The sequence below is a fragment of the Ooceraea biroi genome, chromosome 1 (genome assembly GCF_003672135.1).
Source record: "Ooceraea biroi isolate clonal line C1 chromosome 1, Obir_v5.4, whole genome shotgun sequence".
Classification (NCBI taxonomy): domain Eukaryota; kingdom Metazoa; phylum Arthropoda; class Insecta; order Hymenoptera; family Formicidae; genus Ooceraea; species Ooceraea biroi.
This window is the reverse complement of record NC_039506.1, coordinates 15,687,172-15,712,160: the sequence shown is the minus strand read 5'-3', so window position 1 is coordinate 15,712,160 and position 24,989 is coordinate 15,687,172. Positions and strand designations below refer to the sequence as shown.

General features: G+C 37.2%; 3 protein-coding genes and 1 long non-coding RNA gene across 4 annotated transcripts; 1 reads left to right on the top strand and 3 right to left on the bottom strand.

Annotated features, from left to right (window-relative positions):
* Nucleotides 1–1,334: 1,334 nt before the first annotated feature.
* Nucleotides 1,335–24,965, bottom strand: LOC105275001. Its single transcript, XM_020030227.2, has 10 exons — nt 24,270–24,965; nt 21,724–22,137; nt 21,311–21,542; nt 20,860–21,085; nt 20,287–20,566; nt 16,383–16,796; nt 15,817–16,230; nt 15,083–15,314; nt 14,579–14,804; nt 1,335–2,266 (listed from the first exon to the last, which is right to left on the bottom strand). The coding sequence occupies exons 1-10, from the start codon at nt 24,675–24,677 to the stop codon at nt 1,984–1,986; spliced, it is 3,129 nt and encodes a 1,042-aa protein (XP_019885786.2). The 5' UTR covers nt 24,678–24,965; the 3' UTR covers nt 1,335–1,983.
* LOC105274881 (2-hydroxyacylsphingosine 1-beta-galactosyltransferase-like) lies at nt 2,289–5,206 on the bottom strand. Its single transcript, XM_026968131.1, has 4 exons — nt 4,784–5,206; nt 3,755–4,168; nt 3,037–3,268; nt 2,289–2,762 (listed from the first exon to the last, which is right to left on the bottom strand). The coding sequence occupies exons 1-4, from the start codon at nt 5,189–5,191 to the stop codon at nt 2,533–2,535; spliced, it is 1,284 nt and encodes a 427-aa protein (XP_026823932.1). The 5' UTR covers nt 5,192–5,206; the 3' UTR covers nt 2,289–2,532.
* On the bottom strand, nt 5,312–9,483 carry LOC105274884 (UDP-glucuronosyltransferase 2C1). Its single transcript, XM_011331348.3, has 5 exons — nt 8,955–9,483; nt 7,568–7,981; nt 6,850–7,081; nt 6,350–6,575; nt 5,312–6,075 (listed from the first exon to the last, which is right to left on the bottom strand). Exons 1-5 carry the CDS (start codon nt 9,360–9,362, stop codon nt 5,811–5,813), a joined length of 1,545 nt encoding a protein of 514 aa, XP_011329650.1. The 5' UTR covers nt 9,363–9,483; the 3' UTR covers nt 5,312–5,810.
* LOC113561612 lies at nt 6,938–7,907 on the top strand. Its single transcript, XR_003406300.1, has 3 exons — nt 6,938–7,031; nt 7,449–7,657; nt 7,779–7,907. It is a non-coding gene; the product is annotated as an uncharacterized LOC113561612 (long non-coding RNA).
* Nucleotides 24,966–24,989: the final 24 nt, after the last annotated feature.

Below are 24,989 nucleotides of genomic sequence, written 5' to 3'. Positions count from 1 at the left end.
TCAAACGTAGCAGTAACGCGATCAATCTGCAAAAAGATACGGACAGCCTACCCGGTACAAACGATCTTATTTTGACAAACATCTCATCGTCTCCTTGATCACACTTGCTTGTTGACTGCCACCGTTCAGTGACGTGTCTCCGCAAGTTCGTTACTTCGATAGTGTCTTATGTCTTTTTTAACCAGTAAGTACTTGCACATTTCTTATTAGCTAATTTCAGTGATGTAAATTATTAATTTAATTATGTATATTTTAGAATAAGATATTGTATGCTTGATAAGGACCGGAGTAAAGGTCGAAACGTAGCGGTTTTTTCCAATTAAAATACTGCCAGTGTGGTCGTGAAAATACGTTGTCGATTTTCTCTTAAGATCGTTCTACATTAGTCGCAAGCAAGCAATCGCATGAGCGCAAGTAGTACTACTTCCGGTCGCAAACTCCTTGCAAATAGTAGTCTCATACCCTGATTCGCTAGAGTCGTACGACTTGCGACAATATGGATGTGTGATCAATCGACTAATGTAGAACGACCTTTACATGTATCGCGGATCGTGCAAGATCGCTTTCAAGGCTGCATCCATATCTTTCTCAGTCATCTTTTGGACATCTAGATTCACAGCGATGTTTCTCGCGACGGATGCTTCGACATTCTTAAACTGATCAGCGAATAGTAGCATGCCGATCATAGGGACACCGCTGAAAATTGCTTCCAGGATCCCGCTGTGAATGATGAAGGCTCTTATGTTTGGATGTTCCAGGAATTTGAATTTATATTAGATATTACAACCCCTATAACATTTTCTGCAATTGCAAACATGGCAACAAATTATGTTTGCCGGAAGGTCGCAAATGGAAAACATACTTTGTTAACATACTTTGTTGCAATTCTGTTAGCACACTTCCGTCAATATGCAACATTTTCACCATTCTATTGTCAGATCTGCTCTAATGTTGTCGTCAATTTGACTGTGGAATATATTCGTCAGATTTAGTTCACATTGGAGACCAACTGAGGACACAGTAGGCTCTGGTTTTGGCATTATAGTTCCGCTGACATTTGTTTCTCATTTGGCAACATCCCACAACCAAAATGTTTGCTGGGAATGTCTATAAAATTAATCCAGGCAAAAGACACGGCTTGCATATTTGATAAAATTTACATTAGTGGTTCACATCTTTAATTGCAAATGTATAACGTGCGTATACGCATTTGAAACTACTTATAATTTTATTCCGTTAAATTTATATAGTTTATAATTATTTCAGTATAAACGATGTGACTTACTTAATACTTAAGCTGGGGCAACCAAGGGAATGTGACAGTACATGTATGTACTTGAAGCTATAACGACCGCAATATATTTTATTCGTATACTTTTTCTTGAAATCCATTATTTTTTTATTATTATTATAATACATTAATTATTATTATTTACATAATATAATATTTACGCGCGAATTGTTGTTATAAAAAAACTCGTTTATTATATAAACCTTATTTATCTGACTCTTATTTCCATGGTTATTTCATTTAAATTTTATTTAAATTAAAATTGCATGTAACAACAAGTCTGAATTTCAATATTTGCAATGTAAATATACATGTAAAAAAAACTGTCGTTTACTAGATTAATGTTAATTTATGCGTCTAGATGCAGAAAATTCTCCTAAATTGAATAACATAAAAAGAATTTAAGTTTTCGTATTTTTTAAAGTTTTCATATTGTTAAATGTAGACATATCTACTATCGCAATTGCCATTGGAAGATTTCTCTTTCACATTTTGTCATTAGCTGCTCAAACAGACAGTTCTCACATTTTTAATGCCCCCCGGGGGGACAAACGAATTGCAGAGCGAATGAAAATAAAATTCCTCACATAAAGAATAATTGTTCCCGATGAATTATTTATTATTACGTGCTATTTCTATGTTCTTAAACTTTTAATTTTAAACTTTATATGTTCTTAGACGAATTAATGCAACTATTTAGTCTTTTTCAAATGTAACAATCTGCGATGCTTACCATTTATCATTTTCATCATAAAACGTACTATGAACACTGCAATGATAATAATGACGGCCATGCAAAGCAAAAGACACGCGGCCACATCGATCAGGCATACTTGCCACCAGGCCAAATCCATGGCGGGCGATCGCAAGACATCGTCGCCGTATTTAATCACGTATTCGATCCAATAATTTACGGTGTCAGCAGGGCTCAGCGGCTGATCGTGGAATCTCTGCGATAGATTTCTCATATTCTCCCTAAAAAGCAAAGATAATAATCACGTTATCAACAGCGATTAACATATCGAGTTAAAGACGAAGCAACGAAAATACGCCATGAGTATGCTAAATGTACAAAGAGTACTGTTTACGTAGATAAAGATTGATGAATAGCATATCATACCATGTTGCATATGTTGCATACATACAATGTAATAAGCGCACAATGAAAAGTGCGCAAACAAATTGTGGTGCGCAAACCGTTATATATATGCTAATATGTAAAATAATAAGTTTTCTATCTTTTACATGTATCGTGGATCGTGCAAGATTGCGTTCAAGGCTGCATCCATGTCTTTCTCAGTTATCTTATGAACGTCCAGTTTCACAGCGACGTTTCTCGTGACACATGCTTCAACGTTCTTAAACTGATCGGCGTAAAGTGGCATGCCGATCATGGGAACACCGCAGAAGATCGCTTCCATAGTGCTCATGAGTCCGCCGTGAGTGACGAAGGCTCTTATGTTTGGATGCTCTAAGACATTAAAATTGTATTAGACGGATTTTGTAATTTTTACACAAGTAATCCCCCTGGACAAAAGACATAAGTTGTAAAAGTTATATTTTATTAACAATTATATAATTTATATGTAACGATGATATTATATGTGCCAAGTCCAAAAATTTTTAATATTGCAACTTTATAATGCCTTTATACTAAGTATATGTTTATGTGAAATTACATTATATTTTTATTCTGTTTACTTAATGTAGCATATAATTGATTAAGTAATAACAATGTGACTCACTTAATACTTTAACTTGCGGCATCCAACGGAACGTGCGAATATTTTCGGGTAAGCCAGCCGGCAATTTTTCTGGATTCGGTACCTTTATTAAAACACGTACAGGTGCTATCTTGCCCAAGGAGACATAAAACACATCGAGGATTGTGCGTGGAAACGTTTCAATCAGCACCATCGAGCCGAAGGTGAAGTATACAAAACCGTCCTTACTATCGTCCATCCAGTTCTTCAATTCCTACAAAGAAAGAATTCTTAAATGCACTTGCTGTTCAGGCCAATTGTTTTCTCGTGAATAGTGAAATGAAGACTCAAGAAAATCAAGAAGTAATTATAAGTACTTTATTTAGAGTGATCGCTCCGTGATTCGCAAAATACATAATGTGAAGGATGAATGGTACAAAATTAAGTGCACGCGACAAGTGGAAAATAATTGCAATCACTCTATAAGTTTTCGCAATCGTTTCTTCAGGTTCTTCTATTTCCAACGCTATATTACCGATGTATTTAATTTTAATGCAATTTCCGTAAATGTGCAAGTCATTTGAAATGCAAAACACTTTGTGCACTGATTCACTTTAATTTTATCCTTTTTTCCAGAGCAGTGTCATCAATATTTACAGGATGGACGAAAGAGAGGAAGAGATTGCCGAGGATTACACAAGAGCTTCATTGGCATTAGGCAACAATGACAATGGCTTCTAAATCGGGAAACTTGACTTACCTGCGGCAACGGCGAATCGTCCTCTCGGATATGCATTCCGCCTACTTGGACGATAGCAGGTGTCATCGGCTGGATTCCATGCAGAGCGATGTGAGTATTGATAAAAATCAATGCCAGGTTCATTTTTTGTATACTTGGACGATTCGGTCCAAAGTGCTTCCTTACTAACTCGTCTTGCGGTCTCGTGAGATACTTGAAGTATAACTTGCAGTAGAGAGTGTGGAGAGTGTTGTAGGTACGTTGCCACACAGTCTTGGGAAATTCCTGTCTTGCAATGTCGTTTGATACGAAGGCTAGGTTCTCTGGTTGAGCGATTAATTCATTATGCCATGGATACATCGACGACGTGCTGACTCCGATCAGGGGTATATGTAATAAATCAGCGATGGCCGCGAAGCAATGTGCAGTACAGATCTAATATAAACATAATAAGTTTAAAAACTAATAGAGAAATTTCTGTTTCTTTTACAAATTTAAAGTATTCATACTTCAAATATAAGTAATAGATATTGTTAGATTGGTGACAGCATTTTTGCTTGAATATGATATTTATTTTAGTTCTTGAGTTTTGTATTGAGTGCCGGAAACTAATAAATTGTGAAACATGTTCCTCAATATTTGCCTGAGAATAAATGGCAATGAAATTCATCAAACACAATTAAAGCGAAGTAATTCGTCATCTCTAATAAAGTCTAATGAAGTCGAATCGAATTGAACACATTGCTTAATGTAGACGATTTATTGTTTTCGAATATATAACATTCGATCGTTATTTATTTTCATTATACCATTGTCAGAATAAAAGACAAATCGATTGTTTACATCAGTAAACAATCATACAGAAGTAACGTTTCGTGTCAACTATGTGAAAACATATGTATATATGTATTATAACTCGAACGTATTCTTTTGATTGCTTCACAATTCGCAGGTCCATTTCTCTCTTTCACGATATAATAAAATCAATTGTTGCTCATTACAGAATTGTATAAATTTTGTAATAATATACACCAAAACAAATTGTCGTACCTCCATGATCATTGCGTCGTACGGTGGATCCTTTTGCGGTTCCCGCACCAGTTTTTGTATTATCGGATTCCCCAGATAAGCGTCACAAACATCATTACCAAGGAAATTCACGAGGGCACTCACCAGATTCCTGTTTGGTATTTGTAGTATAAATTCATATGTCATATTGTTATCATAAGTCACAGTCGTTGCCAATTTTGCGATATCGGTATAGTTTGGATAAGGTTTTTTCTGTGGAAAGTGACTGATTACGTCGACCTGATGCCCTTTATCGGCCAAACCCTTCGCCAAACTTTCTAGCACGATGAAATGGCTTTTGCTCGGAATCGGAAATATTCCAAGAAAGCGATATGCACTACAATCCGATAGGCACAATAGTGAAACAACTATCAACGACTGCACCCGCATTTTTGTTTTTATAAATTCTGCTGCGTAAATCCGATTTTGATACACGTGAGAGAAAATTAATGATTATTTATCTCAAATTTATTTGGATTCTTTTTTCTTCTTTTATCCTTATTTGTTTAACTAGCGATATTGTAATAACATTCTTATATTTGATCTAGTTTTTACTGGACAATATAAGAAATAATTAAATAATCAGACATAAGAGAATAGAGAATATAAGAACCGAAGCTGAACAGTTGCGACGGCTACTTGCTGAACTTAAGCTAAATGAGACTGTTAAGTCCGCAAATTATAACTTGACTACATGTATAATGTAGTAAAGGAGTATTTATCGCAATTGTTTTACATCAATATTTACACAATTTAAATTCATCTGGTATTCCTACTTTTGTACTGTCGGCGCTTATGCTTATTAGCACAATTTACAATTGTTTGACGTAGTTAATAAACAATTAAATCTCTAATATTGGTCGTTCATTTTGAATATTATAAGCATTGTGATTACAACGTAAAAGTTGAGACTATTGTTACATCACAGTAACACTTCATCTTTTACTCGTGCAATACGAGTCTTACTGATTTTACATGTGAAGACCCAAACGGTTCTACAGGAAAACATCTATAAAAACATGTGATGATTTCCATTTATCATCTTCATCACAAAGCATATAATGAACATCGCAACAGTAATAATTGCTGTCACACAAAATAGAAAACACGCGGCCACATCAATGAGGCATATTTGCCACCAGGCCAAATCCATGGCGGGCGATCGCAACACATCGTCGCCGTATTTAATCACGTATTCGATCCAATAATTCGCGATGTCAGCAGGCCTCAGCGGTTGATCGTGAACTCTCTGCGATAGATTTCTTATATTCTCCCTAAAAAGCAAAGATAATAATCACGTTATCAACAGCGATTAACATATTGAATAAAGACGAAGCAACGAAAATACGTCGTGAATGTACAATACATGTACATAAAGAGCACTTTAAATAGATACAGAATTGTGAATAGCATATCATACTATGTTGTTGCATATGTTGCATACATACAATGTAATAAGCGCACAATGCAAAGTGCGCAAACAAATTGTGGTGCGCAAACCGTTATATATATGCTAATATGTAAAATAATAAGTTTTCTATCTTTTACATGTATCGTGGATCGTGCAAGATTGCGTTCAAGGCTGCATCCATGTCTTTCTCAGTCATCTTATGAACGTCCAGTTTCACAGAGACGTTTCTCGTGACACATGCTTCAACGTTCTTAAACTGATCGGCGTAAAGTGGCATGCCGATCATGGGAACACCGCAGAAGATCGCTTCCATAGTGCTCATGAGTCCGCCGTGAGTGACGAAGGCTCTTATGTTTGGATGCTCTAAGACATTAAAATTGTATTAGACGGATTTTGTAATTTTTACACAAGTAATCCCCCTGGACAAAAGACATAAGTTGTAAAAGTTATATTTTATTAACAATTATATAATTTATATGTAACGATGATATTATATGTGCCAAGTCCAAAAATTTTTAATATTGCAACTTTATAATGCCTTTATACTAAGTATATGTTTATGTGAAATTACATTATATTTTTATTCTGTTTACTTAATGTAGCATATAATTGATTAAGTAATAACAATGTGACTCACTTAATACTTTAACTTGCGGCATCCAACGGAACGTGCGAATATTTTCGGGTAAGCCAGCCGGCAATTTTTCTGGATTCGGTACCTTTATTAAAACACGTACAGGTGCTATCTTGCCCAAGGAGACATAAAACACATCGAGGATTGTGCGTGGAAACGTTTCAATCAGCACCATCGAGCCGAAGGTGAAGTATACAAAACCGTCCTTACTATCGTCCATCCAGTTCTTCAATTCCTACAAAGAAAGAATTCTTAAATGCACTTGCTGTTCAGGCCAATTGTTTTCTCGTGAATAGTGAAATGAAGACTCAAGAAAATCAAGAAGTAATTATAAGCACTTTATTTAGAGTGATCGCTCCGTGATTCGCAAAATACATAATGTGAAGGATGAATGGTACAAAATTAAGTGCACGCGACAAGTGGAAAATAATTGCAATCACTCTATAAGTTTTCGCAATCGTTTCTTCAGATTCTTCTATTTCCAACGCTATATTACCGATGTATTTAATTTTAATGCAATTTCCGTAAATGTGCAAGTCATTTGAAATGCAAAACACTTTGTGCACTGATTCACTTTAATTTTATCCTTTTTTCCAGAGCAGTGTCATCAATATTTACAGGATGGACGAAAGAGAGGAAGAGATTGCCGAGGATTACACAAGAGCTTCATTGGCATTAGGCAACAGTGACAATGGCTTCTAAATCGGGAAACTTGACTTACCTGCGGCAACGGCGAATCGTCCTCTCGGATCTGAATCCCTCCTATTTGGACGGCAGCGGGTGTCATCGGCTGGATTCCATGCAGAGCGATGTGAGTATTGATAAGAATCAATGCCAGGTTCATTTTCTGTATACTTGGAAGATTCGGTCCAAAGTGCTTCCTTACTAACTCGTCTTGCGGTCTCGTGAGATAATTGAAGTACAACTTGCAGTAGAGAGTGTGGAGAGTGTTGTACGTACGTTGCCACACAGTCTTGGGAAATTCCTGTCTTACAATGACGTTTGATACGAAGGCCAAGTTCTCTGGTTGACCGATTAATTCACTATGCCATGGATACATCGACGTCGTGCTGACTCCGATCAAGGGTATATGTAATAAATCAGCGATGGCCGCGAAACAATGTGCGTTGAAGATCTAATATAAACAGTGTTGAACATCGATAGTTTATTTGTGCTTTATTAAACCGATTTAAATTGTATGTGTGTGAAGTGTGAATGTGAGAGACAACGCTACAAGTTCGGTTCCTCGTTAACTGTCCGGATGTAGCGATCTCTGAGGATCATTCAGGAATCTTCGAACCACATTATTACTTATGCGCAAACTTGTAGATCACAATCCTTTCCGCCCTCGTCGAGCACTCGCACTCAAGAAGTTGATCGATAAAGACGTGTTATCTTGTGATTATTGAAGTTCTTTATATTTTAAATCAAGTTATTTTTCACACCCGCATAATCCTTAACAAACAGAATAATTTTAAATTAAGAACTAATAGAGAAACTTCTGTTTCTTTTACAAATTCAAAGTATTCAAGTAATTATATTTAATTATATTTAATTATAATTAATTATTTATATTTAAGTACTTTAAATATAATTAAGATATTGTTAGATATTGTTAGATTGGTTACAATATTTGCTTGAATATGCTGTTTATTGTAATTCTTGATTTTCGTATTGAGTGCCGGAAACTACTGAATTGTGAAACATATTCCTCAATATTTGCCTGAGAAAACGTCAATGAAATGCATCAAATACAATCAAAGCGAAGTAGTCCGTCATCTCTATAACATAGTCTAATGAAGTCGCATCGAATTGAACAAATTGCTTACTGAAGACGATTTATTGTTTAATATATAACATTCGGTCGTTATTTATTCTCATTGTACCATTGCCAGAATAAAAGACAAATCGATTGTTTACATCAGAATTAACGTCACTATGTGAAAACATACGTATATGTATATGTATTAAAAATCAAACGTATTCTTTTGATTGCTTCACAATTCGCGGGACCATTTCTCTCTTCCACGATATAATAAAATCAATTGTTGCTCATTACAGAATTGTATAAATTTTGTAATAATATACACCAAAACAAATTTTCGTACCTCCATGATCATTGCGTCGTACGATGGATTCTTTGGTGGTTCGCGCACTAGTTTTTGTATTACCGGATTCCCCAGAGAGGCTTCACAAACATAATTACCACCGAATGTCGCGAGGGTATTCACCATATTCCTGTTTGGCATTTGCATTATAAATTCATATGTCACATTGTTATCATATATCACTGTCGTTGCCAATTTTGCGATATCGGTATAGTTTGGATAAGGTTTCTTCTGTGGAAAGTGACTGATTACGTCGACCTGATGCCCTTTATCGGCCAAACTCTTCATCAAGCTCTCCGGCACTACGAAATGGCTCCTGCCGGGAAATGGAAACACTCCGAGAAAGCGATATGCACTACAATCCGATAGCCACAATAGTGAAACAAATATCACCGACTGCACCCGCATTTTGTTTTTATAAATTCTGTTGCGTAAATTCGAGTTTGACACACGTGAGAGGATACTAACGATTATTTATCTCGAATTTATTTGGATTCTACTTTATTCGTTTATCCCTATTTTTTAACTAACGATAGTTTGAAAACATTCTTATATTCGATCTAATTTGTACTGGATATTATAAGAAACAATTAAATAAACAAACATAAAATGGTAAATGCAAGAGCCGAACAGTTGCGACGACTATTTGGCGAACTTAGGACGGAATGAGACTGTCAAGTCCGCAAATTATAACTTGACTACATGTATAGTGTAGTAAAGGAGTATTTATCGCAATTGGTTGCAGTAATAGTTACACAATATTTAAATTCTGGTATTCCTAATTTTGTACTGTCAGCGCTTATGCATAGTAGCACAATTTACAATCTTTCCACTTAGTTCATAAACATTTTAATCGCTAATATTGCTGTTCGATTTGAATATTATAAACATTGTAATGTTTTTTCAAAGAAAAGTGTTTATGAAAATCTTGTATGTATGTATAAGTATGCACAAGATTTTCATAAACACTTTTCTCTTTTATTACGCTTCTAAAGTCACTTCTAAAAGCTTCATTATATTTTTTTATTTTATCCCATTGGAAGTCGGGACCGCCGCAATTTTGTGCGTACAAATTGCGAAATTTTTATAAAAATCAAATATTTGTGCAAATGGCAGCACCATCGCGAAAAAGTTCCCTAGTCACTCCAGCAACCCCTTAAATTAGTTTTGCAATGTCTATAAAAGTAATCCGGGCAAAAAACACGGCTTGCATGTTTGATAAAATTTACATTAATGGTTCACATGACAAGTACAAAGATCTTTAATATTGCAAATATATAATGTGTATGCGCATGTGAAATTACTTATAATTTTATTCCGTTTCATTTATACATTTTATAATTGTTTCAGTACAAACAACTTACTTAATACTTTAATCTGGGGCAACCAATAGAACGTACGAATATTCTCGGACCAGGTAGCAACTTCTTCGGATTCGGCAGCTTCATAGAACTCGTACCGGTGCTATCTTGCCTAAGGAGATATAAAACACATTTAGAATATTGCGTGGAAACGATTCGATCAGCATCTGCGAGCCGGAGCTAAAGTACACAAAACCGTCTTTGCTATCGTCCATCCACTTCTTCTTTCCTGCAAAGAAAAGATTATTAAATGCACTTATTACTCATACCAATTATTTTCTCGTAATTATTTTCCATGAAGACTCAAGAAAATCAGAGAACAATTTTTTATTTAGAGGAATTGTTTTAGAGAAACAATCGCGCCGTAATTCGTAAAATAGATACCTGTTGTGAAAGATGCATAGTACAAGTAAAATGCACACGATAAGTGGAAAATGATGACAATCATACTGCGAGCTCTCACAATCCCTTCTTTTTTATTTTTTCTCTTTCCAACATAACATGTAACAATATATATTAACTTTTAACGTATTTCCACAAACATGCAAGTCACTCGAATTGCAAAACCTTTGCCGTGTACGCTGATTCACTTTAATTTTATCCTTCTTTGCAGTGTCATAATGGTTTGTGAAGTGGACTAGAGAGAAGAATGGAAATATACAAGAATTGTGCTAATTAACAGTGAAAATTGCTTGTGGATCGAAAGGATTCAATCGTATATGCTGATCGAAACGTTTCTGCGCAAAATCCTAAATGTACTTTATACTTCCTTAGGTAAGATAGCACCGATACGGATTTTAATGAAGGTATCGTGCCCAGAAAAGTTGTCGCCTGATTTACTCGAGAATATTCGCACGTTCCCTTGGATCTTACCTGCGGCAACGGCGAATCATTCTCTCGGATATGTATCCCGCCTATTTGGACAGCAGCTGGTGTCATCGGCTGGATCTCATTCAGAACGATGTGAGAATTGATGAGGACGAGTGCTAGGTTCATCTTCCAAACGCTCGGCAAGTTCGGTCCGAAGTGCTTCCTTATTACTACCTCGTCTTGCGGTCTCGTGAGATAATTGAAGTACAACTTGTAGTAGAGAGTGTGGAGAGTGTTGTAGGTTGCCACATTCTTAATTTTCTCATTGTCGGAAATTTATAAATTGTGAAACCGATTCATTAATATTTGCCGGGAAATAAATATCACAGAAATGCACGCATTAATTGCAGTTAAAGCGAAGTATTTTGCGTCTTAGCATTGATGAACTAGAGAACCGACATGAATGCAAATGCAAATGAATAACGCAGTTGAATAACATCAAATTGTCTATTCAAGACGACTTATGCACAGAACGTTATTTATTCTCGTTGTACTATTCAAGTCAAGATGAAAAAGAAATCGATTAATTTACATGTGAGATAACGTTTTCCGTCAACTACGTAAAAAAATATATTATGTAGTTAAACAGCGAATGTATTTATTCATTGCTACTATTGCTGTCATTGGAAGAATAGCAATTTTTTGTCTTTACTTTTCTTCTCCATAATAATAATTCTTCTCATAAATAATATATAATAAGATGCTTATTCTCGCTACGAAATATGGAAAGTATTTTGAATATATATTTGAACCATTTTTCGTACCTCCATAAACATCGTATTGTAGGTGATGGATCTTTCGGTGGGTTGCGAACCAGGTTTTGTATTCCCCAGATGGGCTTCACAAACATCATTAGATATTGTTCCAATAATACTCGCCGTATTTTGATTTGTCTTACAGACTCATACGTCAAATTGTTCACAATTGATATAGTAGGGTCTGTCTCTTTTGCGATATCAGTATAGTTTGGATAAGGTTTTTTCTGTGGAATCTGATTATGTCGACCTGATGACCTTTACTGATTAAACCTTTCATCAAACTTTCCAGCACAGCGAAATGGCTTAGCAATCGAGTCAGAAACACGAGAAAGCGATATGAACTGCAACCTGATAGCCAGAACAACCAACTAGGTATCACCGGGAGCACTCGTATTTTTTGTTTTCATAAATTTTGCATAAATTCGATTCTGACACACATGGAGGAAAGCTGACTCTGACTTGCTTCGAATTTATTGCTTATTTAGACTCTATTATCTGTTATTTTATATTTATGTTTTTAGTTGGAGATACTTTTGATAATATCCAGATGTTCAATCGAATGTTTAAATGTTAAAGAATAATTAACCAAAAAGATATATTAAGTGGCAAATACAAGAGCCGAAACTAAAGGTGGCACTTGCCGAACTTAAAACGGAATGAGAATCAAGTCCGCGAATTATTTTATAACTTGACTACATGTATAACACGTTATGTTATAAGGAATATTCTTAGAAACTATTTACGTCGATAGTTGTATAATATTTAGCTTGCATCTGTTATTGGATTCGTTGCACTATCAGTTTATGCTTATTAGCACTATTTGCAGTCGTTCCATTTTATTTAGTTGCTAAATTAGCGTTCACATCGCTAATGAGGAGATTCGATGTGAATATTGTTAAGATTGTAAAAATATAGCAAGCGCGTAAAAATATAGACATGTTCTTACATCACAGTAAAACATCATCTTTTACTCTTACAAAAGATTCTGAACTGTTCTGAAATGTTATGAAGACTCTTCTACAGGAAGACAAACATGCAACATTATTTGATAACATTTGATAAGAAAACTACCATTTGATCCCATGCATGTGGCTCTATAGTCATAAAGATGTCCAAACATTCGTGCATTTCTATGTCTACACACAAAGAATTAGTAAATTTTCCTGATGAAACCTTTTGTAGCATTATATTATTGCATATGTATAGATACAATATCACAATATACAATATACAGATACAATATATGAAAGTTTTCATAACAATAATTTTGTTATGATAATCTAATAGCGCGTATACACGATGACACCTAGAGCGGACACTTATATCTAGATTAGTGTCATTACAGGTACAATTTTCTTTAGCAACACGGTCTCAAGCACTGTACACACGTCGACACTTAATGTATATACTCGATCTAGAGACAAAAAGTGTCGTCGTGTGTACGCGCTATAACGCTAATGTTAATTCAAAAATCTCTGTCCTGAAAACAAAACACAACGATATTTTTATTCAAAGATTCAATCTTAGTCAATCCTTAATAAAGCACTATTTTGTATTTTCATTATGAAAGCTGATAGAACAATAACTCAAAAACGAAATAAACACTCTTTACATCCATAATTGCGTAGCGCAATTTATAATAATCAAAATTAATAGAAAAGATGTAAGTAGAAATCAAGTTTTTTATTTACAGTAAGATATTTAATTGATATTAGTCATAAATGGTTCGTTTGACAGAGATGCAATTTTGTGACGCCAGAGTACATGGTATCGGCGGCGGCGTCCCGGCACAGTTTCTTCGATTGCGCTCCAATCAGTAACTTCATGTAATTCCCAAAAAGAAACTGTACGAAACCGTTTGGAGTAAATAAGCTGTTTCTATCTTGTGAAAATTGTCAAAAAGTTTGTGCAGAGTAAGAAATTATACATGTGTGCGATAGAACGAATGTTTTCAACAATATAATTTCTAATAGAAATTCCTTAACAAGAGCTAATTGCTGCCGATAAATTATTACGTTCATATGTTCTTAAACTTTTCATAAATTAATGACTCTAATTAGTCTTCTTCGAATGTAACAACCTCTGATGATTTCTATTTATCATCTTCATCACAAAACGTACGATGAACACCGCAAGTGTAATAATGGCTGCCGCGCAAAGCAACAGACACGCGGCCACATCGATGAGGTATATTTGCCACCAGGCCAAATCCATTGCGGGCGATCGCAAGACATCGTCGCCGTATTTAATTACGTATTCGATCCAGTAATTTGCGGTATCAATAGGGCTCAGTGGCTGATCGTGGAATCTCTGCGCCAGAGTTTTAATGTTCTTCCTAAAGTAAAAAAAGCAAAGATAACAGTTACGTTAATGAATATTTAATAGTGTTTCATAATTAAAGACAACGAAGATAGAGCGACGAAAACAAGACACGCATATGCAAGATAACGATAAAATATGCGCGCATTTTAAATGAGACAAGAAATAGTGAACCATGAGTAGGAAAGTCTTTCATTTAATCGTAGATATTTATAATGCAATAAGCACGATATATAATGAACAATAATATGTTGATGACTATTATTGTAATCACTTATATGTGTGCTAATAAGAAAAATAAGAAGTTTTCTCTTACATGTATCGCGGATCGTGTAAGATCGCGTTCAAGGCTGCATCCATGTCTTTCACAGTAACTTTATGGACGTCTAGTTTCACAGCGACGTTTCTTGTGATGGACGTTTCAACGTTCTTAAATTGATCGGCGAATAATGGGACGCCGATCATGGGAACACCGCAGAAGATCGCTTCTAGGATACTCATAAGTCCGCCGTGAGTGATGAAGGCTCTTATGTTTGGATGTTCTAGAAGTATTTATATTAGGAGGATTTTGTAATTTCTACAAAATTAATACGGACAAAAGACATAATTTGCGTGGTTGACAAAATTTATTTGTAGTGGTGATAACATATGGGAAGGTCAACAGTTTTTAATATTGCAAATTTATGTCTATGGTGCGTGTGGAAATGCATTTGAATATACATAATATTAAATTGAATATTGTAATGCATATATATAATCATAATTATTCCGTTTAACTTATTCATTATATAATTGATTAAGTAGGAACAATATAACTTACTTAATACTTTAAGTTGCGGCAACCAAGAGAACGTACGAATATTTTTGGGTAAACCAGCCGGCAACTTCTTCGGATTCGGCACTTTCATTAAAACCCGCACAGGTGCTATCTTGTCTAAGGAGGCATAAAACACATCGAGGATTTTGCGCGGAAACGTTTCAATCAGCACCATCGAGCCGAACGTGAAGTATACAAATCCATCTTTACTATCGTCCAACCATTTCTTTAATTCCTACAAAAAGAGAATTATTAAGTACACTTGCTGTTCATGCAAATTGTTTTTCATGAATGTTTACATAAAGATTCCAGAAAATCAGAAAACAAATAAGTAGGAAGTATTTAAAGGGACGGTCGCGTTGTAATTCCTGAAAGGCATCATTTAGAAATGACTGAAACAAAATTAAATACATGCGCGACAATTAGAAAATGTTAAAAATCGTTCTGCGAATTATCGCAACCTCTTTCTTTGTTTTTTTTTCTATTTCCAACGATATGTCGATATATTACCTTTAAACACAATTTTCGTAAACATGCAAATCCTAAACATTTTGCGGAGTACATTGACTTCTTTAAGGTTTTTCTCTTATTTTGCAGAACAATGTCAATTATATTTGCGGAGAGCGGGGGAGTGAGACAGAAGAGGACTACAAGGTGCCGAGCGTCATGCAAGAATTTCGTTGGAGTTACATCAACAATAGCGGAAACAGTTTCATGCATCGAAAGAGTTGTCTTACCTGTGGCAATAGTGAATCGTCATCTCGGATATGAATTCCACCTATTTGGATAACGGCAGGTGTCATCGGTTGGATCCCATGCAGAGCGATGTGAGAGTTGACAAGGAACAGCGCTAACTTCATTTTCTGCACGCTCGGCAGATTCGGGCCAAAGTACATCCGCACTAAATCGTCTTGCATCCTCGTGTGATAGTTGAAGTACAACTTGGAGTAGAGAAAGGAGAAGACATTGTGCGTACGTTGCCACAAGTTCATGGGAAACTCCACATTCAGACGATTATTCGGCACGAAGGCTAGATTTTCGGGCTGAGCGATTAATTCATGAAGCCATGGATACAGCGTCGTCGTGCTGACACCGATCAGAGATATATTTAATAAATCAGCGATGACCGTGAAGCAATGCGCACCAAAGACCTGATATAAACAGAATAAGTTTAAGTGGAAGTGGAACTAGCTGAGAATTTTTTTGTGAATATGATTTGCTTGGACATTCAATTTAATTCTTGTTCATTACAAAATTGTAATGTATTTTGTGAGAAAATAACAATCAAGATAATTTTTCATACATCCATAATCATCGCATCGTAGGGTGGATCTTTTGGCGGATTGCGCACCAGATTTTGTATTACAGGATTCCCCAGGTGGGCTTCACAATTATCATTACTAAAGAATGTCACCACAGCATTCATCGGATTCGGGCTTGCTAGTGTTTGCATCATAGCTTTATATGTCACATTATTTACCGTTAATGAAGGCATTGGCAAATGTGCGATATCAGTATAGTTTGGATAAGGTTTCTTCTGTGGAAAAGAACTGATTATGTCGACCTGATGACCTTTACTGACCAAACCTTTCATCAAGCTCTCCAGCATGATAAAATGACTTTTGCTCGGAATCGGAAATATTCCAAGAAAGCGATATGCACTGGAAATCGATAACCAGAACAGCCACAATAGTACCACTGGCAGCACTCGCATTTTTTGGTTTTATAAACTCTGTTGCATAAATTCACTATTGATATTGTTACGTCAAGTGAGCGCACTTAATGAATGATATCTGAATACTGAAACACTGTCAAGTAAACAAAACTCCCGCACTAGATGAGTGATGTCTAGATACTGCGTCCAGGGAGGTTGTCATCTTTTTTATATGGGAGGAATGGTGTAGGAGAGGAGTATTCCTTTTCTGGGAACTATTTTCGGGGACGAACTGGACATCCCTTGCGATAATTAAGCCGGTATCGACAGATGGGTCTATGAGATGCTAATCCTTTGTTAGCCATAGATCCATTGTTCCAGCCGCGACGATCCCGAGACGTTCGCGGATCGTTTTCTTAAGCCGGATACGTTTCTAGCCGAAAGTCTCGGTCCCTGCCAGACACGTGTGCCAAAACTCGCTACTCTTGTGAGAGTATTCGCCCAGAGATCATCCGGCGGGCTCAGTTATATCATTTCCTCTTCGGGGAAAAGGGATATAATCTCTCACTGCGACCGCGAGGCTTCCGACCACACGCGACTGCACTTATCGCAACGCGGGATATTGTCCATTGGATTATTTTTATTTTTAGAATACTTATTACTTCCTTTGGAAGCGAGCAAACGTGGAGTCTGCTGGACATAACAATATACAGGGTGTCTCGATGACCCCGTGCCACCCGTTAATGACGTGTAGTTTGGACTTAGCTGAATAGAAAAGTCCAATGTCATTTTGCGATTTTCGCAATATTAACGGAGTTATTAATTAATAAATCTAAGCGAATGAGGGCGGTGCGTGCAGCGAGATAGGTCGGTAGGAGGGCCGCGCGCTCTTTGATACCGCGAGCTGGGCGGCGCGCGGTGAGGGAGAATGGGGTGTCTTAGATACTGACAATAACAAGGGCGCGCGGGGGGTCCTCCTACTGACGGCTATCTTGGAGACTGATAGAAACAGCGTGTGACGCTGGGGCCCCGCGCTGAGCGATAATTGATTCATATCCTTTTTTCCAAAATAGTTTATTTTGTGGCAATTTTATTTTGAGGTAAAAGAAATTGTTTTTAAGGCAAAGGAAAGGAAAGCTATCGTTTCCTCACCACCTTGCGGTAGATAGCACCGAGCGTTTTTTTAGGGCCGGTTTTTCAATCATGGTTTAAACGTAGATCTAAGTTTAAACCATGATTGAAAAACCGGTCCTTAAAGTGGTTTCTCCAATAGACCTAATCCACTCTCATTATTTAATGCAATAATTGTTCGAAGTGCCTTCCTCGTTGCTCTATGCAGAGTTCGGCTCTTCGAACAATGTTACGCGTTGCACGTTGCGCCATGTCCGGCGCGATGGTATTGAAGGCCGCGATAATTGCTTCACGTACTTTTACTTCGGAGGTATTCTTATTCTTCGTCATTAATAACGATTTTCGTACATTATTAACTATTGGCGATTTTCGTATATTATTAATCATTGGCGAAACATGCACAGGATTCCTTGCGCAGCATCGGCGAGACGTTTCTTTCCCCGATCGAATTCTATGGACCGATGAGGCTACATTTACGCCTAACGGAATTTTCAATTCTCGCAACTTTACAACATAGCGAGAAGAAAATCCGCATGCTATTCGCGTTAGCTCTTTCCAATATCGATGGAGCGTAAACGTGTGGGCAGGAATCATCGGAAATGAAATAGTAAGTTTGAGTAAATGAGTTAAATAAGATTTTTTGTTGCAATTTTACCTAAGTTTCTTGTCTTTGATTTTCAGATTGGCCCATTCTTTTTCCCGCCACGACTTAATGGGCAAATTTATTCAGATTTTCTGGAAAATCATTTGCCAATATTACTGGAAAATATTCCTTTACTTTTACGAACGCAGATGATTTTCCAGCAAGACGGGGCTCCTGCTCATTTTTCGCGACAAGCACGTGAAATTTTGAACGCGCGCTTTCCGGACAGGTGGATGGGCCGTGATGGCCCAATCGCTTGGCCGGCGCGATCGCCGGATCTGAATGTATTAGATTATTTTGTTTGGGGCTACATAAAGAATTTAGTCGAGCACTGGCGTGATGGCACAGAACATGAAGTACGTGAAGCAATTATCGCGGCCTTCAATACCATCGCGCCGGACATGGCGCAACGTGCAACGCGTAACATTGTTCGAAGAGCCGAACTCTGCATAGAGCAACGAGGAAGGCACTTCGAACAATTATTGCATTAAATAATGAGAGTGGATTAGGTCTATTGGAGAAACCACTTTAAGGACCGGTTTTTCAATCATGGTTTAAACTTAGATCTACGTTTAAACCATGATTGAAAAACCGGCCCTAAAAAAACGCTCGGTGCTATCTACCGCAAGGTGGTGAGGAAACGATAGCTTTCCTTTCCTTTGCCTTAAAAACAATTTCTTTTACCTCAAAATAAAATTGCCACAAAATAAACTATTTTGGAAAAAAGGATATGAATCAATTATCGCTCAGCGCGGGGCCCCAGCGTCACACGCTGTTTCTATCAGTCTCCAAGATAGCCGTCAGTAGGAGGACCCCCGCGCGCCCTTGTTATTGTCAGTATCTAAGACACCCCATTCTCCCTCACCGCGCGCCGCCCAGCTCGCGGTATCAAAGAGCGCGCGGCCCTCCTACCGACCTATCTCGCTGCACGCACCGCCCTCATTCGCTTAGATTTATTAATTAATAACTCCGTTAATATTGCGAAAATCGCAAAATGACATTGGACTTTTCTATTCAGCTAAGTCCAAACTACACGTCATTAACGGGTGGCACGGGGTCATCGAGACATCCTGTATATGTAGGAGAAGACGGACAATCGCTTGTTTCGAATTTATTTAGATTTCTGTTGTGATATGTTTGATAATATTTAGATCTTCGAATTTATAAATGACAATTGAAATAGTAATTATATGACAATTAGTACGTCTTAAATATAAGAGAGCCTAAACTGAAAGAGAGAGAAAAAACGTAACGGTAACACGAAACGCACCAAACGTAGGACAGAATAAAACTGTTCACAAATTCATGATTTTACGTATATAATTTGACTACATATAATGTAGTATAATATAATGTAATATAATGTAATTTAATGGAATAGGCCCGATAAAGAGACATGTCTTATTTTATTATCAACGACTTCCAATTCAAATTTTCAATATTATTGACTGGTTGCAAATTAGCTGCGATAAAAATAGCGGGATGCTAATTTCGGTGCATTAACAAACTACTAATGCAAAGAAACCGAATTTATTTCACAGATCTAATTTCCATAATTCTACGCTCTATATATATTTCTAATAAAATCTTAAATTAAAGTAATAAATAAAGTAATAATAAAAGACGCGCGCGCACGAATATATAATATATCAGCATATGATAGAAGAAATATTTTTAATGATATAATTTCTAACAGAAATTCCTCAACGAAAGCTAATTGCTTCCAATGATCTATTACGTACTGTTTATATTTTCTTAAAAATTTTCAAATTAATGTAATTTAGTATTCTTTGAATGTAACAACCTCTGATTATTTCTATTTATTATTTTTCTTCTAAAACGCACAATGAACACTGCAATAGTAGTAATGGCTGTCACGCAAAGCAGTAAACACACAGCTACATCGACGAGGGATAATTGCCACCAGGCCAAATCCATGGCGGGCGATCGCAAGACATCGTTGCCATATTTAATTATGTATTCGATCCAGTAATTCGCGGTGTCAACAGGGCTCAGCGGCTGATCGAGAAATCTCTGCGACAGATTTCTCATATTCTCTCTAAAAAAACAACGTAAAAAAAGGTCACGTTATCAATAGCGATTAACATATCGAGTCAAGGAAATGCAACGAAACTAAGGCACGCAAATGCAAGATAATGATTAAATATTCACAGCGTGCACTTAAATTAGATAAGAAATAGTGAACTGTGAATAACAAATTCTATCATTTGATCGTACATATCTATAATGCAATAAGCACGAACAATGAAAAATGAACAATAATATGTTGCTGATGGTTGTTGTAATCATTTATATGTATTTTAATATATAAACCAAGAAGTTTTTTCTTACACGAATCGCGGATCTTGCAAGATCGCGTTCAAAGCTGCATCCATGTCTTTCACAGTAACTTTATGGACGTCCAACTTCACAGCGATGTTTTTCGCGACAGACGCATCAATATTCTTAAACTGATCGGCGTAAAGTGGCATGCCGATCATGGGAACACCGCAGGTGATTGCTTCCAGAGTTCCCAGGAGCCCGCCATGAGTGATGAAAGCTTTTATGTTTGGATGTTCTAGAACATTTATATTAAAAGGGTTTTATAATTTCTACAAAATAATCTAGCTAAAGACACAATTTGCGTGTTTCATAAAGTTTACGTGAAATAGTGGTTGCTTATGGAAAATACAAACTGTTTAATATTTCAAAGTTATAATGCCTATGATGGAAATGTATTATAATGTTATTTCGTTTAACTTATTCATCATATAATTGATTAAGTATGAACACTATAGCTCACTTAATACTTTAAGCTGTGGCATCCAAGCGGCCATGTGAATATTTTCGGGTAAGCCAAGCGGCAACTTCTCCGGGTTCCATACCTTCATTAAAACTCGTATCGGTGCTATCTTGCCTAAGGAAGTGTAAAAAACATCTAAAATTTTGCGCGGAAACGTTTCGATCAGCACCATCGAGCCGAAGTTGAAGTACACAAAACCGTCTTTACTATCGTCCATCCACTCCTTCAATTTCTGCAAAGAAAACAATATTAATGGCACTTGCCACCCATGCCAATTATTATTTTCTCATAAATTGTAAAATACAAATTGAATAAAATCGGGGAACAAATAAGCACACAATATTTAGCGGAAGAGCTACATGTTATACGAGCAAAAGTGAAAACTGCTTCAGAGATCAAAAGAATTGCTTTACCTGTGGCAACGGCGAATCGTCATTTCGGATATGGATCCCCCCTACTTGGATGGCAGCAGGTGTCATCGGTTGGACCCCATTCAGAACGATGTGAGAATTGATGAGGATTATTCCCATGTTCATTTTTCGCACGCTCGGCATATTTGGCCCGAAATACTTTCTCACTAAATCATCTTGTGGCTTCGTGTAGCAATTAAAGTACAATTTGAGAAACTGGGTTTTTAGGAAGTTATATGTACGTTGCCAGAAGTTCATAGGAACTTCTAGGCCCATATAATTATTTGGTACAAAGGCCAAGTTCTCAGGCTGTGCGATTAATTGATGAAGCCATGGAAATAGCGTCGTCGTACTGACTCCGATCAGAGGTATATTTAACAAATGGGCGATAGCCGCAAAGCAATGTGCACCGAAGATCTGACAAAACCAGAATAATTTTATGATGAATAAGAGGATCCTGGAGTCGTCTGTATTACCAACGGAATGAGTGAGTTGTTTTAATAGATCTTTTCATTGGTTGCGCAGAATGAAAAATCCTTTTGCACGATATCAAGGAACTAATCTTGTGCTCTGTTTTACTCTTGGTCACGATTTTAGAGATGCACATGTGCTCAAAATTTTTACTCCAATCAAACTTTTTTACTAGACTTCTGAAGTCTCTTTTAAAAGCTTCCTTATATTCTTTCCTTCTCTTTGTCATTAGCTACTCATTTTTTGTACATACAAACTGCACAACTTATATATTATAAGCATATTATCATACGAGGCAAGCCACAAGTCGGTTATAAAACTGTAATTTTCGAAATTTTTTCCGTTTTTAACATTAAGTTCAGGTCATTGACAAATATTTTTATGTGTATTGTAATTGTGGAACAGGATTTGTTGTACATATCAAGGTCATTAGCGCTCCTCTATCCCCTAATCTAAATATTAGGTTGTTCATTAAGTTCTGCGGTTTTCTTGATAGATAGCGTTTGTCCATTGAAAAAGATAGCATGCATCGCCTGAACCGCGGATTGCCGCATACTCCGTGACAGGTTAGACAACGCTTGACATTTCGCCAGAGTCTTTGTTGTGTTTTGACGTGTTGTGTGTACGCACTATTCATTGAAAATGGAGGATCAAAAGGTGCATTTTCGGCACATTTTGCTATTTTTTTTCCGCAAAGGAGGAAAAGCGACGGACGCGCAACGTGAGATATGTGGCGTGTACGGGGACTCGGCCATAAGCGCTGACACTTGTCAGCGTTGGTTTGCGCGCTTTCGTTCCGGAGATGTGAACGTCTCCGATGCTGCTCGCTCCGGTCGTTCATCCACCACTGACGACGACCAAATCGTGGCCGCAATCAAAGCAGACCGACACCTGACGACGCGAGAGATCGCGGAGCGCTTCGACATCGCCCATACAACGGTTGCGCAGCGATTAAAACGGCTTGGGATGTCGAAAAAAGCAGATGTTTGGGTCCCTCACGAACTCACCGAAAAGAACATTTTGGACCGCGTCATGATCTGTGAATCCCTGCTGAAATGGAACTCGCTGGAGGCCTTTCTCAAACGGGTGGTCACGGGAGATGAAAAATGGGTGGTATATAACAACATTCGACGCAAGCGGTCATGGTGCGGTCCGGGTGAGTCGTCACAATCGGTTGCCAAAGCGGATTTGCATCCGATGAAAGTGATGCTGAGTGTGTGATGGGATTGGCGAGGCGTCCTGTACTTCGAGCTGCTTCCGCGCGGTCAGACCATCGACGCCGAGAAGCATTGCGCTCAGTTAGAAAAATTGAAGCAGGCAGTGGCGGAGAAGCGGCCGGAATTGGCGAACAGGAAGGGCGTTGTCTTCCACCACGACAACGCCAAACCACACACTGCTTTGGTGACCAAGAAGAAGTTGAAGCGCTTTGGCTGGGAAGTCATGCAGCACCCACCGTACTCCCCAGACCTTGCGCCGTCGGATTACCATCTGTTCCGGTCACTCCAAAACAATCTCGACGGGCAGCGCTTTAATTCAGTGGACGATATTCAAACGTACTTGAAGGACTTTTTCGCGCAGAAGTCGCGCGACTTCTACAAACGCGGCATTATGTCCCTTCCAGAACGTTGGCAGAAGGTGGTCGATCAAGATGGACAATACATTCTAGATTGAATAAATGTGTAAGTACAATAGATTTATGTTTTAATTTAGGGCAAAAAAACCGCAGAACTTAATGAACAACCTAATAATTACCAATCAAAGATATATGTAAAATAATATTATTTGTGATATATCTCAGAAACTAGAGACGACTCCTACATAGCTGTTAGGTAAAACTTACTTAGAACTTTACCCTTCATAACATATGTCACAATGAAAGAGATTTCTGCGCTGTGTAACCTTTTCTGCATAATTACAGTATATTAAACATTTAATGAGCGAACGTATTCTATTCATTGTTATGCAATTTGCAATACTAAATAATTTTTCTCCCCCATGATAATAATGAGGTAGATTCTTGCTCGCTACATAATTGAAAAGTATTTTACAAGAATATTCACTAGAACAAGTTTTCGTACCTCCATGATCATCGCGTCGTAGGGTGGATCCTTCGGCGGATCGCGCACCAGTTTTTGTATTACCGGATTTCCCAGATGTGCTTCACAAATATCATTACCATAACTTGTCGCGGATGAAGTCCACGGTATCGAGCCTAGTACTTGCACTATGAATTCATATGTCATATTATTCGTGAATGATATAGGCGCTGTCAAGTTTGCAATATCGGTATAGTTTGAATAGGGTTTTTTCTGTGGGAATGGGCTGATTATGTCGACCTGATGTCCTTTACTGATCAAACCCTTCATCAAGCTCTCCGGCAATGCGAAATGGCTCTTGCCGGGAAATGGAAACACTCCGAGAAAGCGATATGCACTGCAAACCAATAGCCACAACAGCAAAGCAAATATCACCGGCAGCATTCGCATTTTTTTATGTTGTGTAAATTTTATTTTAATTCTTAAATTTTTAAATTAGATTTTAAATTTTAAGTTTAGATTTAAAAATTTAATACACATAGGAAAATATTAACAATCACTTGTTTAGAATTTAGTTGGGTGTTTTCTTCTTTTATGCTTATAGTTTTAACTAGCGATATTTTTAATAATATTCATAGGTTCGATCTAATTAAAAATTGAGGAAGTTAATTGACTAGAAGAAGATATATTAAAGCGACGAATACAAGAGCCGAAACTGAACATTCGCGACGGCGACTTGCCGAACTTATTGTTAAGACGGAA

Excerpts from the sequence above, each read along its gene's own strand:
- LOC105275001 (XM_020030227.2), bottom strand. The coding sequence starts at position 24,677 with ATGCGAATGCTGCCGGTGATATTTGCTTTGCTGTTGTGGCTATTGGTT. Across the intron at positions 16,231-16,382 it reads ACGATGCGATGATTATGGAT|GTCTTTGGTGCGCATTGCTT; the intron begins GTATGAAAAATT and ends TGTTTATATCAG. Across the intron at positions 14,805-15,082 it reads GCCGCAACTTAAAGTATTAA|AACATCCAAACATAAGAGCC; the intron begins GTAAGTTATATT and ends AAATACTTCTAG.
- LOC105274884 (XM_011331348.3), bottom strand. The coding sequence starts at position 9,362 with ATGCGGGTGCAGTCGGTGATATTTGTTTCACTATTGTGGCTATCGGAT. Across the intron at positions 7,082-7,567 it reads ACGATTCGCCGTTGCCGCAG|GAATTGAAGAACTGGATGGA; the intron begins GTAAGTCAAGTT and ends CTTTCTTTGTAG. Across the intron at positions 6,576-6,849 it reads GCCGCAAGTTAAAGTATTAA|AGCATCCAAACATAAGAGCC; the intron begins GTGAGTCACATT and ends TTAATGTCTTAG.
- LOC105274881 (XM_026968131.1), bottom strand. The coding sequence starts at position 5,191 with ATGCGGGTGCAGTCGTTGATAGTTGTTTCACTATTGTGCCTATCGGAT. Across the intron at positions 4,169-4,783 it reads ACGACGCAATGATCATGGAG|ATCTGTACTGCACATTGCTT; the intron begins GTACGACAATTT and ends TGTTTATATTAG. Across the intron at positions 3,269-3,754 it reads ACGATTCGCCGTTGCCGCAG|GAATTGAAGAACTGGATGGA; the intron begins GTAAGTCAAGTT and ends CTTTCTTTGTAG.